The sequence below is a fragment of the Chiloscyllium plagiosum genome, unplaced genomic scaffold, assembly GCF_037043375.1.
Source record: "Chiloscyllium plagiosum isolate Xiang-an unplaced genomic scaffold, Cpla_swu_hap1 HiC_scaffold_28, whole genome shotgun sequence".
Taxonomy (NCBI): domain Eukaryota; kingdom Metazoa; phylum Chordata; class Chondrichthyes; order Orectolobiformes; family Hemiscylliidae; genus Chiloscyllium; species Chiloscyllium plagiosum.
Window position 1 is genome coordinate 31987662 of NW_028270166.1, and position 22885 is coordinate 32010546.

At 41.0% G+C, this 22885-nt stretch overlaps 1 protein-coding gene across 1 annotated transcript in view; it reads right to left on the reverse strand.

The window, feature by feature from the left end:
* Positions 1-743: 743 nt before the first annotated feature.
* Positions 744-22885, reverse strand: part of lonp1 (lon peptidase 1, mitochondrial) — a 47805-nt gene continuing 25663 nt past the window's right edge. The window contains exons 12-18 of the mRNA XM_043721032.2: positions 22604-22726; positions 18697-18813; positions 18004-18144; positions 14955-15120; positions 9863-10071; positions 1556-1720; positions 744-1139 (exon numbers count right to left, since the gene is read on the reverse strand). Coding sequence (XP_043576967.2) covers positions 990-1139; positions 1556-1720; positions 9863-10071; positions 14955-15120; positions 18004-18144; positions 18697-18813; positions 22604-22726 — 1071 coding nt within the window. The 3' untranslated portion in view covers positions 744-989. The remainder of the gene's footprint in view (positions 1140-1555; positions 1721-9862; positions 10072-14954; positions 15121-18003; positions 18145-18696; positions 18814-22603; positions 22727-22885) is intronic.

The following is a 22885-nucleotide window of genomic DNA, read 5'->3' on the forward strand; positions in this document are numbered from 1 at the left end:
GTTAGAAAGGAAGCATGCACTAATTTGAAAGCAAAATGATATCCATATGGAAAATTAGCAAGATATACCTATGGGAATATTAGGCAACTTATGACAAAAACCAATACAGAAATTTGAGGAATGTCAGCTTGTTAATAGAAAACAGTATTGTCCAAGTGAGTTAATTAATGGGAAGACATGATTCAAAAGTTTCAAACAGATAAGCTTCCATAATTTTCATACATCTATTCACTTGCACAGAGAATTTCTCAAAGAATTCACGTGTGTGGTGTGTAACTTCAGTGGAAACCTTGTCTGTCTTGTAAAACAAGCCGAGAAATTGCTGGAATCTGTCCAAGTGGAAAGTAAAATATTGTACTGCAAATGATTTTACCTGAACTGAATACACCAATTTGTGCTGGGACTGAGTTACAGATAGCAATAAACCCTCTTCAATCGTAAATAGCCAATGAATATTGGCACAGAACTTGATGAAAAAGTATTTTAGCCAAGACTCAGTTTGCCAGGAGTCAGCTTTGGTACAGGTCAATGGACCATTCGGATCAGAATCTTGGATATAATTTCCATTTTAATAATTAGTCATACCACAGCCAAACACAATACTCAAGCTGTGCCCCAGTTAACAGCACAAACCAGATACATTCATTATTCTCGTCCATGTGACTACACCATCACCCACTCGATTAAATGAAATAACTCATGACAATTTGATTTAGTTTCCATGATTTCAGCAGATTCCAGAATTACTTAATAAAATTTATTTAAATCAAAATCTATCAATTAACTGACGATATGATGTCAGGATTGGTTACAACAATACTTTAGTACAATGACCAAATCTGATCAAATGTGTTCCATTTACTTTGCAATCATGACAATTCTGCAGCATTCAGACAGTTCCTCCACTTTGCATCTGGTTCTATTTCTACAGAATGCACTTCCCAGAAATGGTGTTGAAGTCAGTTCTATTATGGGTGCATGGCTCAATTTCATTTATCTGGAAACACAGTACTGTACACATCCTGGTAATGTTCAACAAAATGTACTTCAAGACCCTCTGTAATAAATGTTGGTAGATCGCAAAAGTCCTTCTTGTTTTCCATTGGTAAAATGATGCAATCAACACCAGCTCTCTTTGCCTAAGGGGGGAAAAAAAAGTTCAATTTAAATCTTTTCTGAAGTGAAATTGTTACAATGGCTTTCTTAAAATAATGGTATTAAGATTTCAGATTGCATACAAATATACACCAAGATAATCAAGGTGAATAAACTAGTTTCAGACTCACCACTTCACTAAATGGCAAACAAAAGTTGAGTGGGTTTCCTGTCACATTGAACACAGATTATGGATAAAGTTTACCCTCGCTGCATTTGAGAATTTTAGTTTGTAAGGGTGTTAAACTAATCAAAAATTGAAAGTTTCTTTTTATTGTTTTAGCATTTTCTTACTATTTACAAGCCCCAACTTTTAAAGGAAATAGCTCAGCTAAAACAGGCCTTTGGTTTTCCTGCTTACAATAGTATCTATAATTTCAGAAGCTTCACAGTAACTTACAGCAATAGTCTTCTCCTTAATTCCACCAACAGGCAGGATTTTCCCAGTAAGTGATACCTCTCCAGTCATTGCCAAATTTTGCCGTGCAGGTCGATTCATTGCTAGAGAAAGGAGTGCACTTACAATTGTACAGCCTGCACTTGGACCATCTTTAGGTGTGGCACCCTGGAAAAACAGCGTAAGTAATGTTTAAATAGTCTCCTGTACTATTCATTTATTTGACAGTTGCAGTGTTTACTAACCTCACTCTTCACATCCAAAAGAGAGAATACAGATGCTCTATATTAGCATGGTGATGTACGTAGCTACTCACAGTGGCCCTCTTATGGCATAGTGGTAGTGTCCCTACCATGGGCCAAGAGGCCCAGGTTCAAGTCCCACCAGTTCTAGAGGTGTGTAATAACATCTCTGAACAAGCTAATTAGGAAAAGGTGGTTTTAAAAAAATAGTAACTAACATCACAAACTGTTTTGCTGAGGATGTGAAGACATCCTCTTTACTTTCTGGTTTTTATAGGAGGTGGATTTCACTGGCAAGGTCAGCATTTGTCTCTGTGTCTAATTACCCTTAACATCACTGTATCATGTCCCATTACCAGTGACTTCTGCACTCTGTCTTCCACCTGATTACAAACCTATTTCTTTGTTCTCTCCCCTTCTTCTCAAATTTAATTTGCATAAAACATATTTCTATTTTTTCCAGTTTTAAGGAAAGGTCATTGATCTGAAATATAAAACAACATTCCTTTCTTTGTCAGATACTACTCAATCTGTCAAGTATTTACAGCCTTTTCTGTCTTATACTTTTAAATTTTACAAGGATCAGAAATTCATTATCCTGGATAATTTAAATTGCATTGCTCAGATTAAGAGGTTGCACTCAGGGAATAGGATCAAAACTAGGAAGTTAGAGATGCATATTAATGTTCCTCTCCCACACCACCTATAATTATGTAATGATAGATTCTTCCTGCGTAGATACCTATTTCACAATGCTGGGAAGGAACAAATTCTGTACAGCATTTTCTTTCCAAAATCAGCATATGATCAGCTGCTTGAATTTTTACCACAAAAAGGGTCAGGTAAACAGACGGCAGGATAGACAAGTTCCTGTCTTTAAAATATTCAATCAACAATTCAAACAAATTATCTTTATTACTGAAGCATGGAGTATTAGTAAGCTTTCAAATCCAAATAAATATTCATGATTTTGTTACAACAATGGAGAGCTGACCAACCACACAGTGAAGATGGACATTTCTATACTCTTAATGCAACACACAAATGACATAGCTCTGTATGAGTAAAGCGAATAAGATAAATATTTTGCCACTTAGCATCTATATACCCAAGAGTGTAGTGTATATGTAGTGATGTATATGGTTAATAGGAACCTATGTTATGTCCTGCATGTTCAGTGGGAAAGCTGGTTAAAGTTGACTCATGGAGTCAGTGTCATACAGCATAGAAACAGACCCTTCAGTCCAACTAGTCCACACCAAACGTGCTTCCCAATTAAACTAGTCCCACCTGCATGCATTTGGCCCATATGCCTCTAAACTTTTCCTAATCATGTGTTTATGCAAAGGTCTGTTAAATGTTCTAACTGTATCTGCATTCACCACTTTCATTCCACAAACTACGAATGAAGAAAATTACAGCACAGGAACAGACCCTTCGGTCCTCCAAGCCTGTGCCAATCCAGATCCTCTATCTAAATCTGCTGCCTATTTTCTAAGGATCTGTATCCCTTTTGCTCCCTGCCCATTCATGTATCTGTGTAGATACATCTTAGATGACAGTATCATTCCCGCCTCTACCACCTCCACTGGCAATGCGTTCCAGGGACCAAACACCCTCTGCATAAAGAAGTTTCCAAGCACATCTTCCCTAAACTTTTCCCCCCTCACTTTGAACTTATGACCCCTAATAATTGAGTCCTTCACTGTGGCCAAACATTCCTTGCTCTCCACCCTGTCTACACCTTTCATGATTTTTTAGGCCTCAATCAGGTCCTCCTCAACCTTCTTCTTTCCAATGAAAATAATCCAAATCTACTCAACTTCTCCTCATAGCTGCATACTAGGCAATATCCTGGTGAACCTCCTCTGCACCCTCTCCAAAGCATCCACATCCTTTTGGTAATGTGACGACCAGAACTGTCTGCAGTATTCCAAACGTGGCCGAACCAAAGTCTAATACAACTGTAACATTACCTGCCAACTCTTGTACTCAATACCCCTTACGATGAAAGAAAGCATGCCGTATGCCTTCTTGACCACTCTACTGATCTGCGTTGCCACCTTTAGGGAACAATGGACCTGAACACCTAGACATCTCTGTACCTCAATTTTACCCAGGACTTTTCCATTTACTGCATAGTTAGTTCTTGAATTGGATCTTCCCAAATGCATCAGCTCGCATTTGTCCGGATTGAACTCCATCTGCCATTTCTCTGCCCAACTCTCCAATCTGCTGTATTCTCTGACAGTCCCCTTCACTATCTACTACTTCACCAATCTTAGTGTCATCTGCAAACTTGCTAATGGTAAATCATTTATGTATATCACAAACAACAGTGGTCCCAGCACAGATCCCTGTGGAACATCACTGGTCACAGGTCTCCATTTTGAGAAGCTCCTTTCCACTACTACTCTGTCTCTTGTTGTCCAACCAGTTCTCTATCCATCTAGCTAGAACACCCTGGACTCAATGTGACTTCAACCTTTTTCATCACCTTACCGTGGAGAAAGTGCCCCTCACGTCTTTTAAAAAACTTCCTCCTCCTCACCTTAAAAATATGCCCCACAATTTGAACTCCCACTCTAGGGAAAAGACCCTTGCTATTTCCATTATCTATGCCCCTCAATGATTTTATAAACCTCCATAAATGTCTCACATATTTTGGTATCATCACAAATGTACTAACCACATCTCCTACATTCTCATCCAAGTTGTTTACATAAATGACAAAAGTGGACCCAGTACAGAGCCATATGGAATACAGCTGGTCACAGGCCTCCAGTTTGAAAAACAATCCTCTGCCACTACCATCTCCTACAGTAAATCAATTTTGTATCCATCTGGCAAGCTCACCCCAAATCCCATGTGATCTAACTTTACTAATTAGTCTACCACGTGGAACTTGTCAAAAGCTTCACTAAGGTTCATGCAAATGACATCGGCCGTTCACTTCAAGTTGTGTCTTTAATAAACTAGTCTTTAAACAAATAAAGATTTGCTTAACATGGTTTCATACTGACCTTCCTTTGGGCCTGCCTACTCTGAAGAATTTTCCCCATGCTTTTGATCCCACAATCAGTTGCCCCTAGCCCTTTCCTGTTGCTGCCTCCAGCCTCAATTCCTCTTCACCCTGCTCCCATTCTTTGAAGTCTAAAATTTTAAAGTTTTAAACCTCAGGTATTTGCTTTGTTTTCTGCCTGCCATTCTGAATTTGGTATGATGTCCTGGCTTGCATCTAGTGGCAGACGCTGGTCAGTGCAAGTAATTCCGCCTGCACTGACCAGCTTCAACCACTAGGTGGTGTGTAGTCAATTAAAATTTTAACAGGCGGTTGTACTTTGAACATTTATTCAAAGTAACTATATTAGTATTTCTTGCACATTTTTTAAATTCATAAATAAAATAACCTTTAAAAAAACCAATTTAGGCATTGGTCATCTAAATTGTCTCAATTTAATGGTTCACTTTTGAGAAAGGTTCTGAAATATTAAATATATAGCTTTAGTTTTATATGCAGTAATTATTCTGTTTTGCAAGTTGTTTCAAAATAAAATAACTTTCACGTCACAGTAGTTCAATCTATACATCATTTTCTTAGAGCAAACAATGTTCGCCAGAAGCTAACTAACAGTGATGCCCATAGTCCCAATTTTCAGGAATGCAACGACTTTAAGTGAAGGTTTCTTGTGCTAACTATCTTTTAACAATTTCATGTATATATACTTACCAGGAAGCCTACAAGAGAATTCTGAATATATAATTCATATATATTTAATACAAAAGAAGATAAAATTTGTTTTGAAATGAAGGTACTTTAGCAAGGCATTCAACAAGGTTTCATATGGTAGACTGGTTACATCAAATGGAATTCAGGGAGAGTTAGCCATTTGGTTACAAAATTGATTCGAATGTAGGAGACAGAGAATGGTAAAGGCGATTATTTTTCGAACTGGAGGCCTGTGGCCAGCAGTATGCCACAAGGATTTATGCTGATTCACTGCTTTTGGTCATTTATATAAATGATTTGAATGGAATACAGGAAGTATGGTTAGTAAGTTTGCAGATGACATCAAAATTAGTGAAGTAGCAAACAGTGAAGAAAGTTACCTCATAGTATAATGGATTAGATTGGCAAAAGGCCTAGGAGTGGCAACTGGAATTTAATTTAGGTAAATGTGAGGTGTTGCATTTTAATAAAGCAAATCAGAGCAGGACTTATATACTTAATGCTAAGGTTCTGCAGACTGTCGCAAAACAAAGAGACCTTGGTGTACAGGTTCATAGTTTCTTGAAAGTGGAGTGAAGGCGGCATTCGGCACGCTTATCTTTATTGGTCAGTGCATTGATTTTAGGCAATGGGAGGTCATGTTGCAGCTATATAGGATATTGTTTAGGCCACTTTTGGAATACTGCATGCAATTCTGGTCTCCCTCTTATTGGAAGGATGTTGTGAAGCATTCAAGAGTTCAGAAAAGATTTGTAAGCATGTGGGCGGCATGGTGGCACAGTGGTTAGCACTGCTGCCTCAGCGCCAGAGACCCAGGTTCAATTCCCGCCTCAGGCGACTGACTGTGTGGAGTTTGCACGTTCTCCCAGTGTCTGCTTGGGTTTCCTCCGGGTGCTCCGGTTTCCTCCCACAGTCCAAAGATGTGCAGGGTCAGGTGAATTGGCCCGTAGTGTTAGGTAAGGGGTAAATGTAGGGGTATGGGTGGGTTTCGCTTTGGCAGGTCGGTGTCGACTTGTTGGGCCGAAGGGCCTGTTTCCACACTGTAATCTAATCTAATCTTGCCAGGGTTGGAGGGTTTGAGTTATAGGGAAAGGCTGAATAGCCTGGGGCTATTCTTTTCCTACAGTGTCAGAGGTTGAGAGGAGAGTTGATAGAGGTTTACAAAATCATGAGGGGCATGGATAGGGTGAATAGTCAAGGTATTTTCCCCAGTGTCGGTAACTCCAAAAGTAGAAGGCATAGGTTTAAGGTGAGAGGGGAAAGATTTAAAAGGACTTAAGGGGCAACATTTTCATGCAGAGGGTGGCACACATACAGAATGACCTGACAGAGGTGGAGGAGGAGGTTGGTACAATTACAACATTTAAAAGGCATCTGGATGGACACATGAATAGTCAGGGTTTGGAAGCTAATTAGAAATATCTGGACCTAAGGATATGTTTCCAAGCTGTACAGCTCTATGACTCTATGTTATTGCCAATTCAGTTCTTCATTGAAAATATTAACAGTTACAACTGTACCAGAAGACCATTTCCTGGAAAAATGCACTTAAATCATTAACTATGCAGCTAGCTGGAAAATACAGGGTGTGTATATTTTCTTTCATGACTTTCCATTTCTATTTCAAAAGATGACTTACACTAAATCATTTAAAACAAAAAAATCACTGGAGTCAGTTAGGCCCAAATAATTAAAAAATGGCGGTTGTAACCCCCTTGTTCAAGAAAGGATCAAGACAAAAGATGGAAAATTATAGGCCGATTAGCCTAACCTCAGTAAAATTCTAGAATCCATTGTTAAGGATGAGATTTCTAAATTCTTGGAAGTGCAGGGTCAAATTAGAACAAGTCAGCATGGATTTAGTAAGGGGAGGTCGTGCCTGACAAACCTGTTAGAATTCTTTGAAGAGGTAACAAGTAGGTCAGACCAGGGAAACTCAGTGAATGTGATCTACCTAGACTTCCAAAAGGGCTTTGATAAGGTGTCTCACGGGAGGCTGCTGAGTAAAGTGAGGGCCCACGGTGCTTGAGTTGAGCTACTAGCATTGGTTGAGGATTGGCTGTCTGACAGAAGACAGACAGTTAGGATAAAAGGTTCGTTTTTGGAATGGCAGCTGGTGACAAGTGGTGTCCCACAGGGTTCAGTGTTGGGGCCACAGCTGTTCACTATGTATCAATGATCTGGATGAAGAGACTGGGGGCATTCTGGTGAAGTTCGCCGATGATACTACATTAGGTGGACATGCAGGTAGTTCTGAGGAGGTGGGAAGGCTACAGAAATTTTTAGACAGTTTGGGAGAATGGTCCAAGAAATGGCTGATGAAATTTAATGAGAGCAAATGCAAGGTCTTGCACTTTGGAAAAATGAACACAGGCAAGGACTATTTTCTAAATGGTGAGAAAATTCATAAAGCCAAAGTACAAAGGGATCTGGGAGTGCTACTAAAGGATTCTCTAAAGGTTGAATTGCAGGTTGAGTCCATAGTTAAGAAAGCAAATGTAATGTAGTTATTTATCTCAAGAGAGTTGGAATGTAAAAGCAATGATGTGCTACTGAGACTTTATAAAGCTCTGGTTAGGTCCAATTTAGAATACGGTGTCCAGTTTTGGGCCCCACACCTCAGGAATGACATACTGGCACTGGAGCACATCCAGCGGAGATTAACACAGACGATCTCTGGAATGGTAGGCCTAACATATGATGAACGACTGAGGATCCTGGGATTGTATTCATTACAGTTTAGAAGGTTATGGGGAAATCTAATAGAAACTTACAAGATAATGCATGGCTTAGAAAAGGTGGATACTGGGAAGTTGTTTCCGATATGTGGGGACACTAGGACTCGTGGGCACAATCTGAGAATTAGAGGGGGTCAATTTAGAACAGAGATGAAGAGAGAGTAGTGGGCCTGTGGAATTCATTGCCACGAAGCGCAGTGGAGGCCAAGATGTTAAATGTCTTCAAGGCACAGATTGATAAATTCTTAATCTAGCAAGGAATTAAGGGATATGGGGAGAGTGTGAGTAAGTGGTGTTGAAATGCCCATCAGCCATGATTGAACGGCGGAGTGGACTCGATGGGTCGAATGGCCTTACTTCCACTCCTATTTCTTACAGTCCGAAATATAGATGCACTTTTTCCTGTGGAAAAAATAGTGGAGGGGAGAATGAATGAATTCAGTTTAGTTGCCCTGAAGGATTGTGAATACAGAAGCACTTGTGGTATTTTAGATTAGATTAGATTAGATTACTTAGTGTGGAAACAGGCCCTTCGGCCCAACAAGTCCACACCAACCCGCCGAAGCGCAACCTACCCAGACCCATTCCCCTACATTTTTACCCCTTCACCTAACACTACAGGCAATTTAACTTGGCCAATTCACCTGACCTGCACATTTTTGGACTGTGGGAGGAAATCGGAGCACTCGGAGGAAACCCACGCAGACACAGGGAGAACGTGCAAACTCCACACAGAGTCGCCTGAGGCGGGAATTGAACTCGGGTCTCTGGCGCAGTGAGGCAGCAGTGCTAATCACTGTGCCACAGTGCCGTCCCCAAATGATTTAGATGAGAATGTAGAAGGCATGGTTAGTATGTTTGCAGATGACGCCAAGATGGTTTTAGATTACATTACTTACAGTGTGGAAAACAGACCCTTCAGCCCAACAAGTCCACATCGACCCTCCGAAGAGCAACCCACCCCCCTACATTTACTCCTTCACCTAACACTACGGGCAATTTAGCATGGCCAATTCACCTAACCTGCACATCTTTGGACTATGGGAGGAAACTGGAGCACCCGGAGGAAACCCATGCAGACACGGGGAGAATGTGCAAACTCCACACAGTTGCCCGAGGCAGGAATTGAACCCGGGTCTCTGGCACTGTGAGGCAGCAGTGCTAACCACTGTACCGATATATTGATTGATCTGTGCATTGCTTTTATTTTAGAGAGCAGAAGAAAGTGATGCCTCTTGATGCAACCAGCTTTTTTTATTATGGTTCATAATAACCAGGGGAGCAAAGGGTGAGAAAATGCAACTATGAGAGGCATATTAGCACTGTGAAGGAAGATACTGTACAAGGACAGATGTTTGTTAAGCTACAATGTGTCAGAACACAGGCTACCTCTTGGCTGCTTGGACCAAAATATGGTGGGAGCTCAGCCACTGGACCGTCTTGGGGATCCAACAGCAAGAAATACTGGGCTAAAATTGCACTGATCAAACAAGATGGTGCTGCATCATGGCAACACATGATTTTTTTTTCATTCTGGCCTCAATGAATGCACAGATTTGAATTATTAAAAAGATTCTCAAACAATATACTCAAACCTTACCTCAGGCACATGGAGGTGTATGTGGGATTGAATCAAGAAATCATTGGTATCATCTTTCTGCATGAGAAAAGCCCTTGCAAATGTATAGGCAATTTTCGCACTTTCCTTCATCACATCTCCCAGCTGACCAGTCATTTCAAGAGAGCCTTCTTTACTTTCCTTATCCCTTGGCAGTCGAAGAGAGGTTTCAATAAAGAGAGTTGACCCACCTGATTGTGAAGATTGGAGTGGTTAATTTAGACAGTTTCTTGTGTTGTAAGATACAAAGTCATGTTTATTTTCTACCTAGTTCTTCTTAAAGGGCAAGGGAAACTACACATATTTTACGTACTGAATCATAATGAAGCTCATAATTAATGGCTTTCATGGAGACTGCAGATGTGTTATGAAATTTGAAGTCAACATGACTCAACTAAGTTACTTTGCCAAGTTCTCCTTGAAATCTGTTATTAAAAAGGTAAGTTAAATTCTGCACAATGGGAATATGGAAACCACCCAGAGCCTAGTCTTACATTATTTCCAGTGACCAGCTGAGGATCAGTGATAGCAGTAAGATAGTAGGTCTGCTAATTCTAACCTCACAATTCAGACATGGTTAGAAGAGTTATTAATATAGTGCATTAATCTCAAAAGGATGAATGTAACAAGTTTACACCATTGCCTCATCATTTTTAAAGAATAATTTGTTGCCACCTATTCCTGCTTTCAGTTATTGTACAGGCAGCCCAAAATGAAGGATCAGAATCAACATAAACAAGATGTGACTTGGATTTTGTGATTTCAGCCTTCAAGTAGCCATTAGTTCAACTTTTACTACAAATGTGCCATGCTAGTTTTCAACAAGTGTGATTATTTAAATGTGAGCAAACGAGAACAGCAATATGAAGAAAGAAAAGCTTTTTTTCCAAATTGCCTGGTATTTAAGTTAATGATGAACAAAGAACAATACAGCACAGGAACAGGCCCTTTAGCCCTCCAAGTCTGTGCAAACACATTTTGCTCTTGTATATTAAAACGGTCTTCACTTTCAGGACCTGTATCCCACTATTCCTTTCCTGTTCATGCACTCATTTGTCCAGGTGTTTCTTGAATGCTGCTATTGTGTCTGCTTCCACCATCATCTCTAGCAGCACGTTCCAGGCACTCACCACCCTGTGTGTGAAAAACTTGCCACGCACTTATCTTATAAAATCCTCCCCAAGCACCTTAAACCTATGTCCCTAGTAACGGACTCCCCCACCCTGGAGAAAACGCCTCATACTTTCCACTCTATTCATACCATTCAATCTTATAAACTTCTATCAGGTTGCCCCTCAACCTCCTACATTCCAGTGAAGACAAACTCAGTCTATCCAACATTTCTTCATAGCTAAAATGCTCCATACTAGGCAACATTCTGGTAAACCTTTTCTGTACCGTCTCCAAAGCATCCACATTCTTCTGGTAGTGTGGGGACCAGAACAGTATGCAGTTCTAACCAACTCTTACTAATTCAGAAAGAACTAAAAACTTTAGATACGCAGACAAGAAAATTACAGATGTGAACATAGAGAAATACAAGTTGTTCAAGACTGTGCATAAGATCGCACAGAAGTGAAAAGGTACTTTGAAATATGTATTTTATGCATATGTGAGAAACAGGAGAATGACGAGAATGAGGGTAGGTCCGATCAAGGACAGTAGTGGGAGACTGTGTATTGAGTCGGAAGAGATAGGAGAGGTCTTGAATGAGTACTTTTCTTCAGTATTTACGAACGAGAGGGACCGTATTGTTGAAGAGGAGAGTGTGAATCAGACTGATAAGCTAGAGGAGATACTTGTTAGGAAGGAAGATGTGTTGGACATTTTGAACAACTTGAGGATAGACAAGTCCCCCGGGCCTGACGGGATAGATCCTACGATTATGTGGGAAGCAAGAGAGGAAATTGCAGTACCGTTGGCAATGATCTTTTCGTCTTCACTGTCAACGGGAGTGGTACCAGGGGACTGGAGAGTGGCGAATGTTGTGCCCCTGTTCAAAAAAGGGAATAGGGATAACCCCGGGAATTACAGGCCAGTTAGTCTTACTTCGGTGGTAGGCAAAGTAATGGAAAGGATACTGAGGGATAGGATTTATGAGTATCTGGAAAGACACTGCTTGATTAGGGACAGCCAGCACGGATTTGTGAAGGGTAGGTCTTGCCTTACAAGTCTTATTGAATTCTTTGAGGAGGTGACCAAGCATGTGGATGAGGGTAGAGCAGTGGATGTAGTATATATGGATTTTAGTAAGGCATTTGATAAGGTTCCCCATGGTAGGCTTATGCGGAAAGTCAGGAGGCATGGGATAGAGGGAAATTTGGCCAATTGGATAGAAAACTGGCTAATTGGTCGAAGTCAGAGAGTGGTGGTAGATGGCAAATATTCAGCCTGGAGCCCAGTTACAAGTGGAGTTCTGCAGGGATCAGTTCTGGGTCCTCTGCGGTTTGTAATTTTTATTAATGACTTGGATGAGGGAGTCAAAGGGTGGGTCAGTAAATTTGCAGATGATACGAAGATTGGTGGAGTTGTGGATAGTGAGGAGGGCTGTTGTCGGCTGCAAAGAGACTTAGATATGATGCAGAGCTGGGCTGAGGAGTGGCAGATGGAGTTCAACCCTGCCAAGTGTGAGGTTGTCCATTTTGGAAGGACAAATAAGAATGCGGAATACAGGGTTAATGGTAGGGTTCTTAGTAAGGTGGAGGTGCAGAGGGATCTTGGGGTCTAGGTTCATAGATCTTTGAAAGTTGCCACTCAGGTGGATAGAACTTGTAAGAAGGCCTATGGTGTATTAGCGTTCATTAGCAGAGGGATTGAATTCAAGAGTCGTGAAGTGATGTTGCAACTGTACAGGATTTTGGTTAGGCCACATTTGGAGTACTGTGTGCAGTTCTGGTCGCCTCACTTTAGGAAAGATGTGGAAGTTTTGGAGAGGGTGCAGAGAAGATTTACCAGGATGTTGCCTGGAATGGAGAATAGGTCGTACGAGGATAGGTTGAGAGTGCTAGGCCTTTTCTCGTTGGAACGGCGAAGGATGAGGGGTGACTTGATAGAGGTTTATAAGATGATCAGAGGAATAGATAGAGTAGACAGTCAGAAACTTTTTCCCCGGGTGCAACAGTGTGTTACAAGGGGACATAAATTTAAGGTGAGGGGTGGAAGGTATAGGGGAGATGTCAGGAGTGGGTTCTTTACCCAGAGAGTGGTGGGGGCATGGAATGCGCTGCCTGTGGGAGTGGTACAGTCAGAATCTTTGGTGACCTTTAAGCGGCAATTGGATAGGTACATGGATGGGTGCTTAAGCTAGGACAAATGTTCGGCACAACATCGTGGGCCGAAGGGCCTGTTCTGTGCTGTATTGTTCTATGTTCTATGTATGCTAAGGAATTAACATATCAGAGCAGGAGAAAGCTTGGAATATTACAGCACTGGTTACTTAATCAATTGAAAAGTGACAAAGGGAGTGAACATTCAAGGTGTTGGGTGGGATGTCAATCAAGCAAGTTGCTTTGTCCAGCATTTCACCATTCTCCTGAATTGTGCTATAGATGGTTGACAGACTTTGGACACACCTTCTGCAGAATTCTTGGCCTTTTGACCTGTTTTTGTAGCTACTATAATTATAAGGCTGGCTTAGTTCAGATTTTTGTTCAATGGCAACATGCAGATGTTGATGGTGCAGTAATTTCAGCAATTCTAAAATTTGGTAAAATCTTGCCATCAAAACAGGATGGTGGTCTCCTTCCTTATCTGTAAGTAAGGATACCAGTGAGAACATCAACTAACCACAAAAAGACATGACTCACTCTCACTAGCATCCTTACATACAGATGAGGAACGACACCACTTCGACTGGGACAACACATCCATCCCAAGACAAGCCAAACAGAGACACACACGAGAATTCCAAGCAGCATAGCATTCCAACTGGAACTCTATTAACAAACATTTACCACCCCCTGAGAAAAAGAACAGGAAATTACACCACCAACTGAAGGAAAGCTAAACACAAATAAAAAGCGGGCCAACTCACCAGTGCTTTATCTGGAGGCTCACTGATCAAGTTACCTAGTATGGTGACAAAACATCTGAAAACAAACCTTCCAGCTCAGCAAGCAAACCTACATCCATAATACGTTTTATTATTTTTAAACTCAAAAGGCTAACCATTAATTGAAGAGTCACCATACACCTACAAGTCTAATACCAGAACTTAAGAACCAAGTATGAACAACATCATATATCCCAAAGAATATGACTTTCGAAGACAAAAGAGGCTGATTTCATATAACTTCTGAAAATTGCACAGTTGTTCAATAAGATAATCACAGGTAAGGAAACAAAAATTAATTAGAAAAAACATGGATATTTATCCAGCAAATTGCTGAATGAGACATAAAACAACTGATCTTGCAAGAGGGGAACAAGATTTCAAAAATCATTTTCAGCGAGTAAATAATCAGATTCCTACATCTGTCTGGATTCTGGACTGATTTTATAACCAATAAGACCATTTCTGAGGAATAATTGGTTGGAGAAAGTCAGATGGTGCAGGTTTCTCTCTGAACAATAGTAATTTGCGAATTGGTAAACAATGACACATTTTGTCAAGAGTTTTCTTCTTGATTTTCAGAGTTTTATAGCATGTAAACAGACCCTTCAATCCAACATGTCCTGAGATTAGAACAACTTGGAAGAATATTACATCGACAACCGAGGGTGTGTTGAAGTCAGGGGCAGGGCAGAGACGCACAGGATGAATACAGGAATTCTTATGGGGATTTTAGCATGGGAGGGGTTAGAGATGAGAAATGGACAAGCCACAGAGAGTTTTTAAAGTTTGCGGACTTGAAGTGGATGTAGGACAGCAAGTACAAGGCTGATGGATAAATCATACACACCATGAATTAGGGCAAGGACAGAAGAGATTTGGATAAACTCAAGTTTATGGAGATTGAAAAAAAAAAGTCCATGCAAAACAGCATTGGAATAGTCAAATAGACAAGGTGGAAATAGATTAAAATCAGCTATGGCGTTGTTCGGACTCAAATCAATACAAAGCTCAACCACTTACCCAGAGCTGTCCAGGCTAAACCCATTACAACGCCCGGAGGAGTAACATCATACATCCTATCCACTGTGAAAACAGGTTTTCCGACAAAGTCTTGGAGGTTTTCAGGGGTTATCATTACTGCATCAGCCTCCTTGTGTACAATTTTGTAAGCAGCCTTGCGAAATACCTGCAGAGGGGAAAAAAAAAAACAATTGTGACTGTAGAGGTCCAATTAACTAAAAGAAAAGTACAAAACAAAACTGCAACTGAGGTGCAAGATCAATTACATGGTCCAGAGATGTAAAAGCAGTTGAAGAATGATTAGCTTAATAGTTGGTTATTAAGAACGGTGGAAAATTTCTGTGAAGCTAGTTTTTACTTCTGCTAGGAAGCTTGTTTTGGGTTTGAATGTAAAGCATTTAATATTTGTAGCGAGCAGAACATTGTTGCACGGTGGCTCAGTAGTTAGCACTGCTTCCTCACAGCGCCAGGGATCCGGGTTCGATTCTAGCCTCAGGCGACTGTCTGTGTGGAGTTTGCACATTCTTCCCTTGTCTGCGCGGGTTTCCTCCAGGTGCTCCAGTTTCTTCCCACAATTCAAAATGTGTAGGTTAGGTGGGTGACACGGTGGCACAGTGGTTAGCACTGCTGCCTCACAGCGCCAGAGACCCGGGTTCAATTCCCGCCTCAGGCGACTGACTGTGTGGAGTTTGCACGTTCTCCCCGTGTCTGCGTGGGTTTCCTCCGGGTGCTCCGGTTTCCTCCCACAGTCCAAAGATGTGCAGGTCAGGTGAATTGGCCATGCTAAATTACCTGTAGTGTTAGGTAAGGGGTAAATGTAGGGGTATGGGTGGGTTGCGCTTCGGCGGGGCGGTGTGGACTTGTTGGGCCGAAGGGCCTGTTTCCACACTGTAAGTAATCTAATCTAATTGGCCATGCTAAATTACCCATAGCGTTCAGGGATGTGTAGGCCAGGTGCATTAGTCAGGGGAAATATAGAGTAATAGGGTGGGGGAATGGGTCTGGGTAGGAAACTCTTTGGAGGGTCGGTGTGGACTTGTTGGCCAAATGGCCTGTTTCCACACTGTAGGGATTCTATTTTAAAAAAATATTGAGAGGAGTATTGGCATCAGTAATCAGGGAACAAGCAGAAGCCCAGGAGTCCCTGCATCTTTCAATGTTGGATTTAAGGCACAAGGACCTATAACGCGTTCAACAAGGTTCCCCATGGGACACTGATTAGCAAGGTTAGATCTTACAGAATACAGGGAGAACTAGCCATTTGGATACAGAACTGGCTCAAAAGTAGAAGACAGAGGGTTGTTTTTCAGACTAGAGGCCTATGACCAGTGGAGTGCCACAAGGATCGATGCTGGGTCCACTACTTTTCATCATTTATATAAATGATTTGGATATGAACATAGGAGGTATAGTTAGTAAGTTTGCAGATGACTCCAGAACAGGATCTTAATCAGATGGATCAATGGGCTGAGGAGTGGCAGATGGAGTTTAATTTAGATAAATGCGAGGTGCTGCAATTTAGGAAAGCAAACCTTAGCAGGAGTTATACACTTAATGGTAAGGTCCTAGGGAGTGTTGCTGAACAAAGGGACCTTGGAGTGCAGGTTCATAGCTCCTTGAAAGTGGAGTCGCAGGTAGATAAGATGTCAATGCGGCGTTTGGTATGCTTTCCTTTGTTGGTCAGAGCATGGAGTATAGGAGTTGGGAGGTCACATTTCAGCTGTACAGGACATAGGTTAGGCCACTTTTGGAATATTGCGTGCAATTCTGGTCTCCTTCCTATTGGAAGGATGTTGTGAAACTTGAAAGGGGTCAGAAAAGATTTACAAGGACTTTGCCAAGGTTGGAGGATTTGAGCTATAGGGAGAGGCTGAACAGGCTGGGGCTGTTTTCCCTGGAGCGTTGAAGGCTGAGGGGTGAGTTTATAGAGGTTTACAAAATCATGGGGGGCATGGATAGGGTAAATAGACAAAGTCTTTTCCCTTGGAGAGGGGATGGTTTGGGGGGGGGGGGGGGGAAAGAGTCCAGAACTAGACAGCATTGGTTTAGGGTGAGAGGGGAAAGATATGAAAGGGATTTAAGAAGCAACGTTTTCACATAGAGAGTGCAGCGTGTATGAAATCAGCTACCAGAGGAAGTGGTGAGGCTGCTACAATTACACCATTTAAAAGGCATTTGGATGGGTATATGAATAGGAAGGGTTTACAGGGATATGGGCCAAGCGCTGGCAAATGGGACTAGATTAGTTTGGGATATCTGGTCGGCATGGACGGGTTGGACCAAAGGGTCTGTTTCTGTGCTGTACATCTTGATGACAAACAGTTACAATAGGAGGTTAGAGGTCAGGAATTCTGTGGTGAGTAACTCAGCCTGACTCCCAAAACCCGTCCACCATCTACAAGGCACAAGTCAAGGAGTGTGATGGAATACTCCCCACTAGCCTGGATGAATGCAGTCCAACAACATTCAAGAAGCTTCTAACCATCCAGGACAAAGCAGCCCACTTGATTGGCACCGCATCCACTGTCTCCACTATTGCTCAGCACCGGCAGTGTGTGTTATCTACAACATGCACTGCAGAAATTCACTTAAAGATCCTCAGACAGCACCTTCCAAACTCATAACCACTTCCATTTAGAAAGAACAGGGTAGCAGATACATGGAAAACAGAGTCATCTGCAAAATCCCCTCCATGCCACTCACCACCCTGACTTAGAAATATGGCCATTTCTTTACTGTTGCTGGGTCAAAATACTGCGATTGCCTCCCTGATAGCATTGAGTGTTAACCCACAGCACGTGGAATGCAGCAGCTCAAAAAGGCAGTTCACCTCTACCTTCTCAAGGGTAATTAGGAACAGGCAAATAATGCTGGACAGCCAGCAATGCCCATGCCCACAAGTCAACAGAAAAAAAAAATGTTAGCCTAACCATTGATGCCCAGATCCCATGAATGAATATTGAAAAAAAAAGTTGACATTGAATATACTGCAAACTGAGCAGCCCTCTCCAGGTTGGAGCATATATCTCAATAACCATAGTGCACTCACCTTCTCCACTTGTTTTTGCAGATTGCGAACTCCACTTTCCCTGCAATACTGTTTAATGAGAACAGTAAGTGCTTCAGATGTAATCTGCACTCCCTCCTTCTCCAGACCACAGGCATTCAGTGCTTGAGGAACTAAATAACGCTGCAATAAAGTGAGAATCCAGGTTTACAACCCAAAGAGAAAATACTGTAGAGATTTAAGTATAGTAATTGCATTCTTGAAGGCAATCACAGCAGCCAATTTGTAACATGAACAGTGATGAGATGAATGACTGATTTATCAATTTTTGATAGCATTATTTAGATGATAAATGTTGTCCAGGGCACAATCAATCAGAATTTCTTAGCATCTTATGAGTAGTGCCATGGGATATCATAATCTATTTGAACAGACATGGTATTAATGTCTCAACCAAAATATGGCATTCGAAACATCATGAGTTTTCTTTCCTGTTCAAGTAAGAAAAGTGGGATTTGAAATTCATGATCTACTATCTCAGCACTGGAACAGGATTACTATGAAACTCTGGAAACACTAAATTATTTGATTGCATCCAACTTGCCAAGGCACCATTATTATCATGATGCCCCACATTCACAATTCACAAGTCCCTCACACAATACAAAAAGATATCATGTTCAAACAGTACGTTCCTTCAGATCTATTCTATTGGCTTCTAAAGAACAACTATACCTCAGCAATTGCAAGCTTCTCTTGTGCTACATAACCAGACACGTTAATCATTTCCATACGATCCCGGAGAGGTTCTGGAATGGTTTCAGTCACATTAGCAGTGCAAATAAAAAGTACCTAGCAAATTAAGAGATATGGGATTAGAGCAGATTAGTCCACAACATATCCTTTTTCTGCATCCTATCAAGTTTTCAGATTCTCACGAGGCACAGTTTCACAGATTGGAGCTGCTCAGATGAATATTTAGCTACAATCCTAGGCCATATGCAACCAACATATGGTAATCTCATCCACAAAATTTAGACTTCATTGTACCAATATCTCTTTATTCGATTGTTTGGTGGAACACAACATATGGAAAAGGTAGTTTTATTATGGCTTTCCAAGACACAGTATATTGCACTTTTACTAGTGGTAATGTCACTGGACTAGTAATCCAGAACTCCAGGCCAATTCCTGAAGATTTGGGTGTTTGAATCTGACCATGGCAGTTGAAAACATTTGCTTTCAGTAAAAAAATTTGAAATATAAATGTTAGCCTAATGGTTACTGAAGAATGATGTGAAAATCCACCTAGTTCACCATTGTCCTTAGGGAAAGAAATCTGCCATCCTTACCTGTTCGGGCTTATATGTCATTTGTAGTTGACTCTTATTTGCAGATAGTCTAGTGGTGCTAGATCAACGGATTTGATTTCAATGGAAAAGAGTTTAATTTAAAGGGGCAAATCATGGAATGAGAGAGTGTAAAGCCATGGTATGCTTCTCCTTCTGTGTGGGAAGTCAGACACAGTTCCACAGTCCAGGACTAAAACGTGTACAGGAAGTGTCCAGCTGCAGCTAAAGATTGGAAACTGCAGCAACTGCAAGGATGAGAGAGTATCGTAGATAGCACATACAGAGAGCTGGTCACTGCATAGATCTCCTTGCCTGTGGCAAGGAGAGAACAGATGACCACCAGGCAAACAAAGAAGACTCGACAAAGGTATGCAGGTGTCCTCTTTGGCTATCCCCCTGCAAAACAGGTACAGTGTTTTGGATACTGTTGAGAGGAATGGCCAAATTTGTTACACTTAGGTTGGCTTTGCTGAATGGGAGTAGTAGTGTGGGATGGTTATACTAATAGGGGATTCAAGGGTAACTGATACACTTTTGTGTGACTGCAAACAAGGTGGTACATTGCATCCCAGATGCTAGGGTCAAGGATGGCTTGAAGGAGCTACATTCTGCAGCAGGAAGACGAACAACTAGTGGTTAGGGTAAGAAAAGGGATGAGAGTCTTATAGCAGAATATAGGGAGTTAGAAAGCACATTAAAAAGTAGAACATCAAAAATCTCAGGGTTGCTAACAGAATCAAATGCTAGTCAGAGTAGAAATAGCCGAATGTAACTGATTGACACGTGATTGTAGAGATGGTAGAAGGAGGAGTGTTTCAGATTCCTGGGACATTGGACTGGTATAGGTTCCACCTACCCCAGAACAAGTTGGCTGGGTTGTACCTGGGCAGAATGGGAACTGATGTTTCAGGGGAAGTATTTGCTACAGCAGTTCAGGAGGGTTTAAATTAAAATGACAGGGGGTTGGGAACCTACACAGGGAGATAGAATGGGAGAAACAAGAGCCAAAACAAAAGACCGACTGGGAAATAGGAAAGGCGATAGGCAGAGAGTTCAGAGGGAAAGAATCAAACAGGGTCATACTGCAAAATAATAGGAAAGGAACTAAAAATGTCAAAAAGACAAATCTGAAGATCTTTTGTCCTAATGTGCAGAGCACTCTACATAAAAGATACCGTAATGGTCTGAGCACAAGCTGGCTACAATAAATTGGGGATTGTTACTTCAAGGTATTACAGTGAATTGGCAATGGCAAACATTTAGAGTGCACATGGAAGAACTGCAACAATTGTTCATTCCTGTTTGGCACAAAAGTAAAAAAAGTAAACAGGGCCCAGAATGGCTAACAAGGAAAGTTAGGGATAATATTAAATCTGTGGAAAAAGGGGGAAATAAAAGCTGTCTGAGCATTGGGAGCAGTTTAGATTTCAGCAAAGACAAAGGGATTGACTAAGACAGGAAAAATAGAACACAAGAGTAAGCATGTGGGGAATGTACAAACTGATTATAAAAGATTTCTTTTGGTATGTGAAGACAGAAACAATTAAAGTTATGAATGGTAACAAACAGATGGAAGACCAATTAAATACATATTTTGGTCCTGTTGCACAATGGAGATCAGAAGAAGTAATATCCCACACATTTGGGAAATGTGGTCTAGTGAGAGGGAGGGACTGAAGTAAATCAATATTTGTGAAGAAACAGCAGTCCACCCATTGCACATAAATCACACGTCTGTTCTTCAGCTTTCATGGCAATGAAAATAAAATAGTATAGTGAAGATACATCATCACAAGAACAAGCGCTGATTCTAAAACTGATCAAAAAATGTTATTTCTCAAACATACTAACTTTAAATATACAAACATATTTTATGACTAGTTCCCAATTTTTTTTAAAAAAATGATTGTGTATGAAATTACATCCAGTAAGATTTAAGTTTTAGTCAGGACTAATTTCAATAAGCTTTGCAGTCGATTATGCAACATTGGCTGAGGACTAATGATAGCTTGTTGAAAAGCAAAAGCAAGTGAAAACAAAGTAAAAATCAGGTTAAGCTTTCAGCTACTGATCACAAATCTAGCAGGATGGTACCCAAGATGATAGAATGGTGTCTAGTTGTGATATCCTCAATGAGCTGTAATATCCTCCATGTGCAGCAGCAACAATCATTGTTCAGATTCTCTAGCAACTGAGGGGTAAACGGAACCTTATCTGATTAACAGTTTTAAAAAACTTATAGTTTACAACTAATTATATTGATTTCCTGTCCTGTAAATGTTTATTTCAAGTAATAAGTTAATTCAATATAAGTAATACCACAAAGTGTGTTCAGTACTTAAAATTAATAATTTGAATTAAATGGCTTGTGGGCGTCACGGTGGCACAGTGGTTAGCACTGCTGCCTCACAGCACCGGAGACCCGGGTTCAATTCCCGCCTCAGGCGACTGACTGTGTGGAGTCTGCACGTTCTCCCAGTGTCTGCGTGGGTTTTCCTCCGGGTGCTCCGGTTTCCTCCCACAGTCCAAAGATGTGCAGGTCAGGTGAATTGGCCATGCTAAATTGCCCATAGTGTTAGGTAAGGGGTAAATGTAAGGGTATGGGTGGGTTATGCTTCGGCGGGTCGGTGTGGACTTGTTGGGCCAAAGGGCATGTTTCCACACTGTAATGTAATGTAATGGCTTTAAGCTAAATAGTATAAAATTTCATGTTGGATTATTTATTCTGAATAGGAGACAATAAGTTTAGCTTTCAAAACCACAACTGTGAACACGACGTTAAAATCAATTCAGTGGTAAATTCCAAGCTATCATGCTGAAAACTACTTCTAAAATTGCAATGTGGGCATTGCTGGCAAGGATGAAATTTCTTGCATTATCCTTCAACAGAGTTGCTTGCTGGATCATTTCAACACTGATCCACATTACTACAGATCTAGAGTCACACATATGCCAGACCAGGTTAAGGATGGCAGATTTCTCTCCCTGAAGGACATTAGTGAAACAGATGAATTTTCATGGTGTTATTACCAAGGCTTTATTTTGCAGATTCATCAAATGAATACACTGAATTGGTGGGATGTGAACCTGTGTTTCCAGGATTTTAGCTTCTGGACTACTAGTCCAGCTACTTTACACTGTGAAGCCACAGCCTCTTTGAATTGACAGGCTACACTTTAACTGAAAATTAGAATCAATGGCAAGAAAAGGTAACTTCCATTTCAGTAATCTTGCAGCAGACCCAAGAAAGGAGAGCAAACGTTGATACAGGAAGGGAACTCAAAACATACTTTTGACAAGTCAACAGGAACATCAAGATAATGATCCAGAAAGTTAAAATTCTGTTCTGGATCAAGAAGTTCCAGGAGTGCAGAAGAAGGGTCTCCCTGATAACCACGACCAATTTTATCAATCTGGAATAGGCACAAAAAAAATTACAAACAATTAGACATGCAAGAACATTTTCAATCACGTAACCAGCAGTGGACAAGCAGCACTCGGGTCATTAATAAGTGATCCAATTGAATTCAGTGCAATATGAAATGTGTACATGTGAAATGGCAGTCAAAATG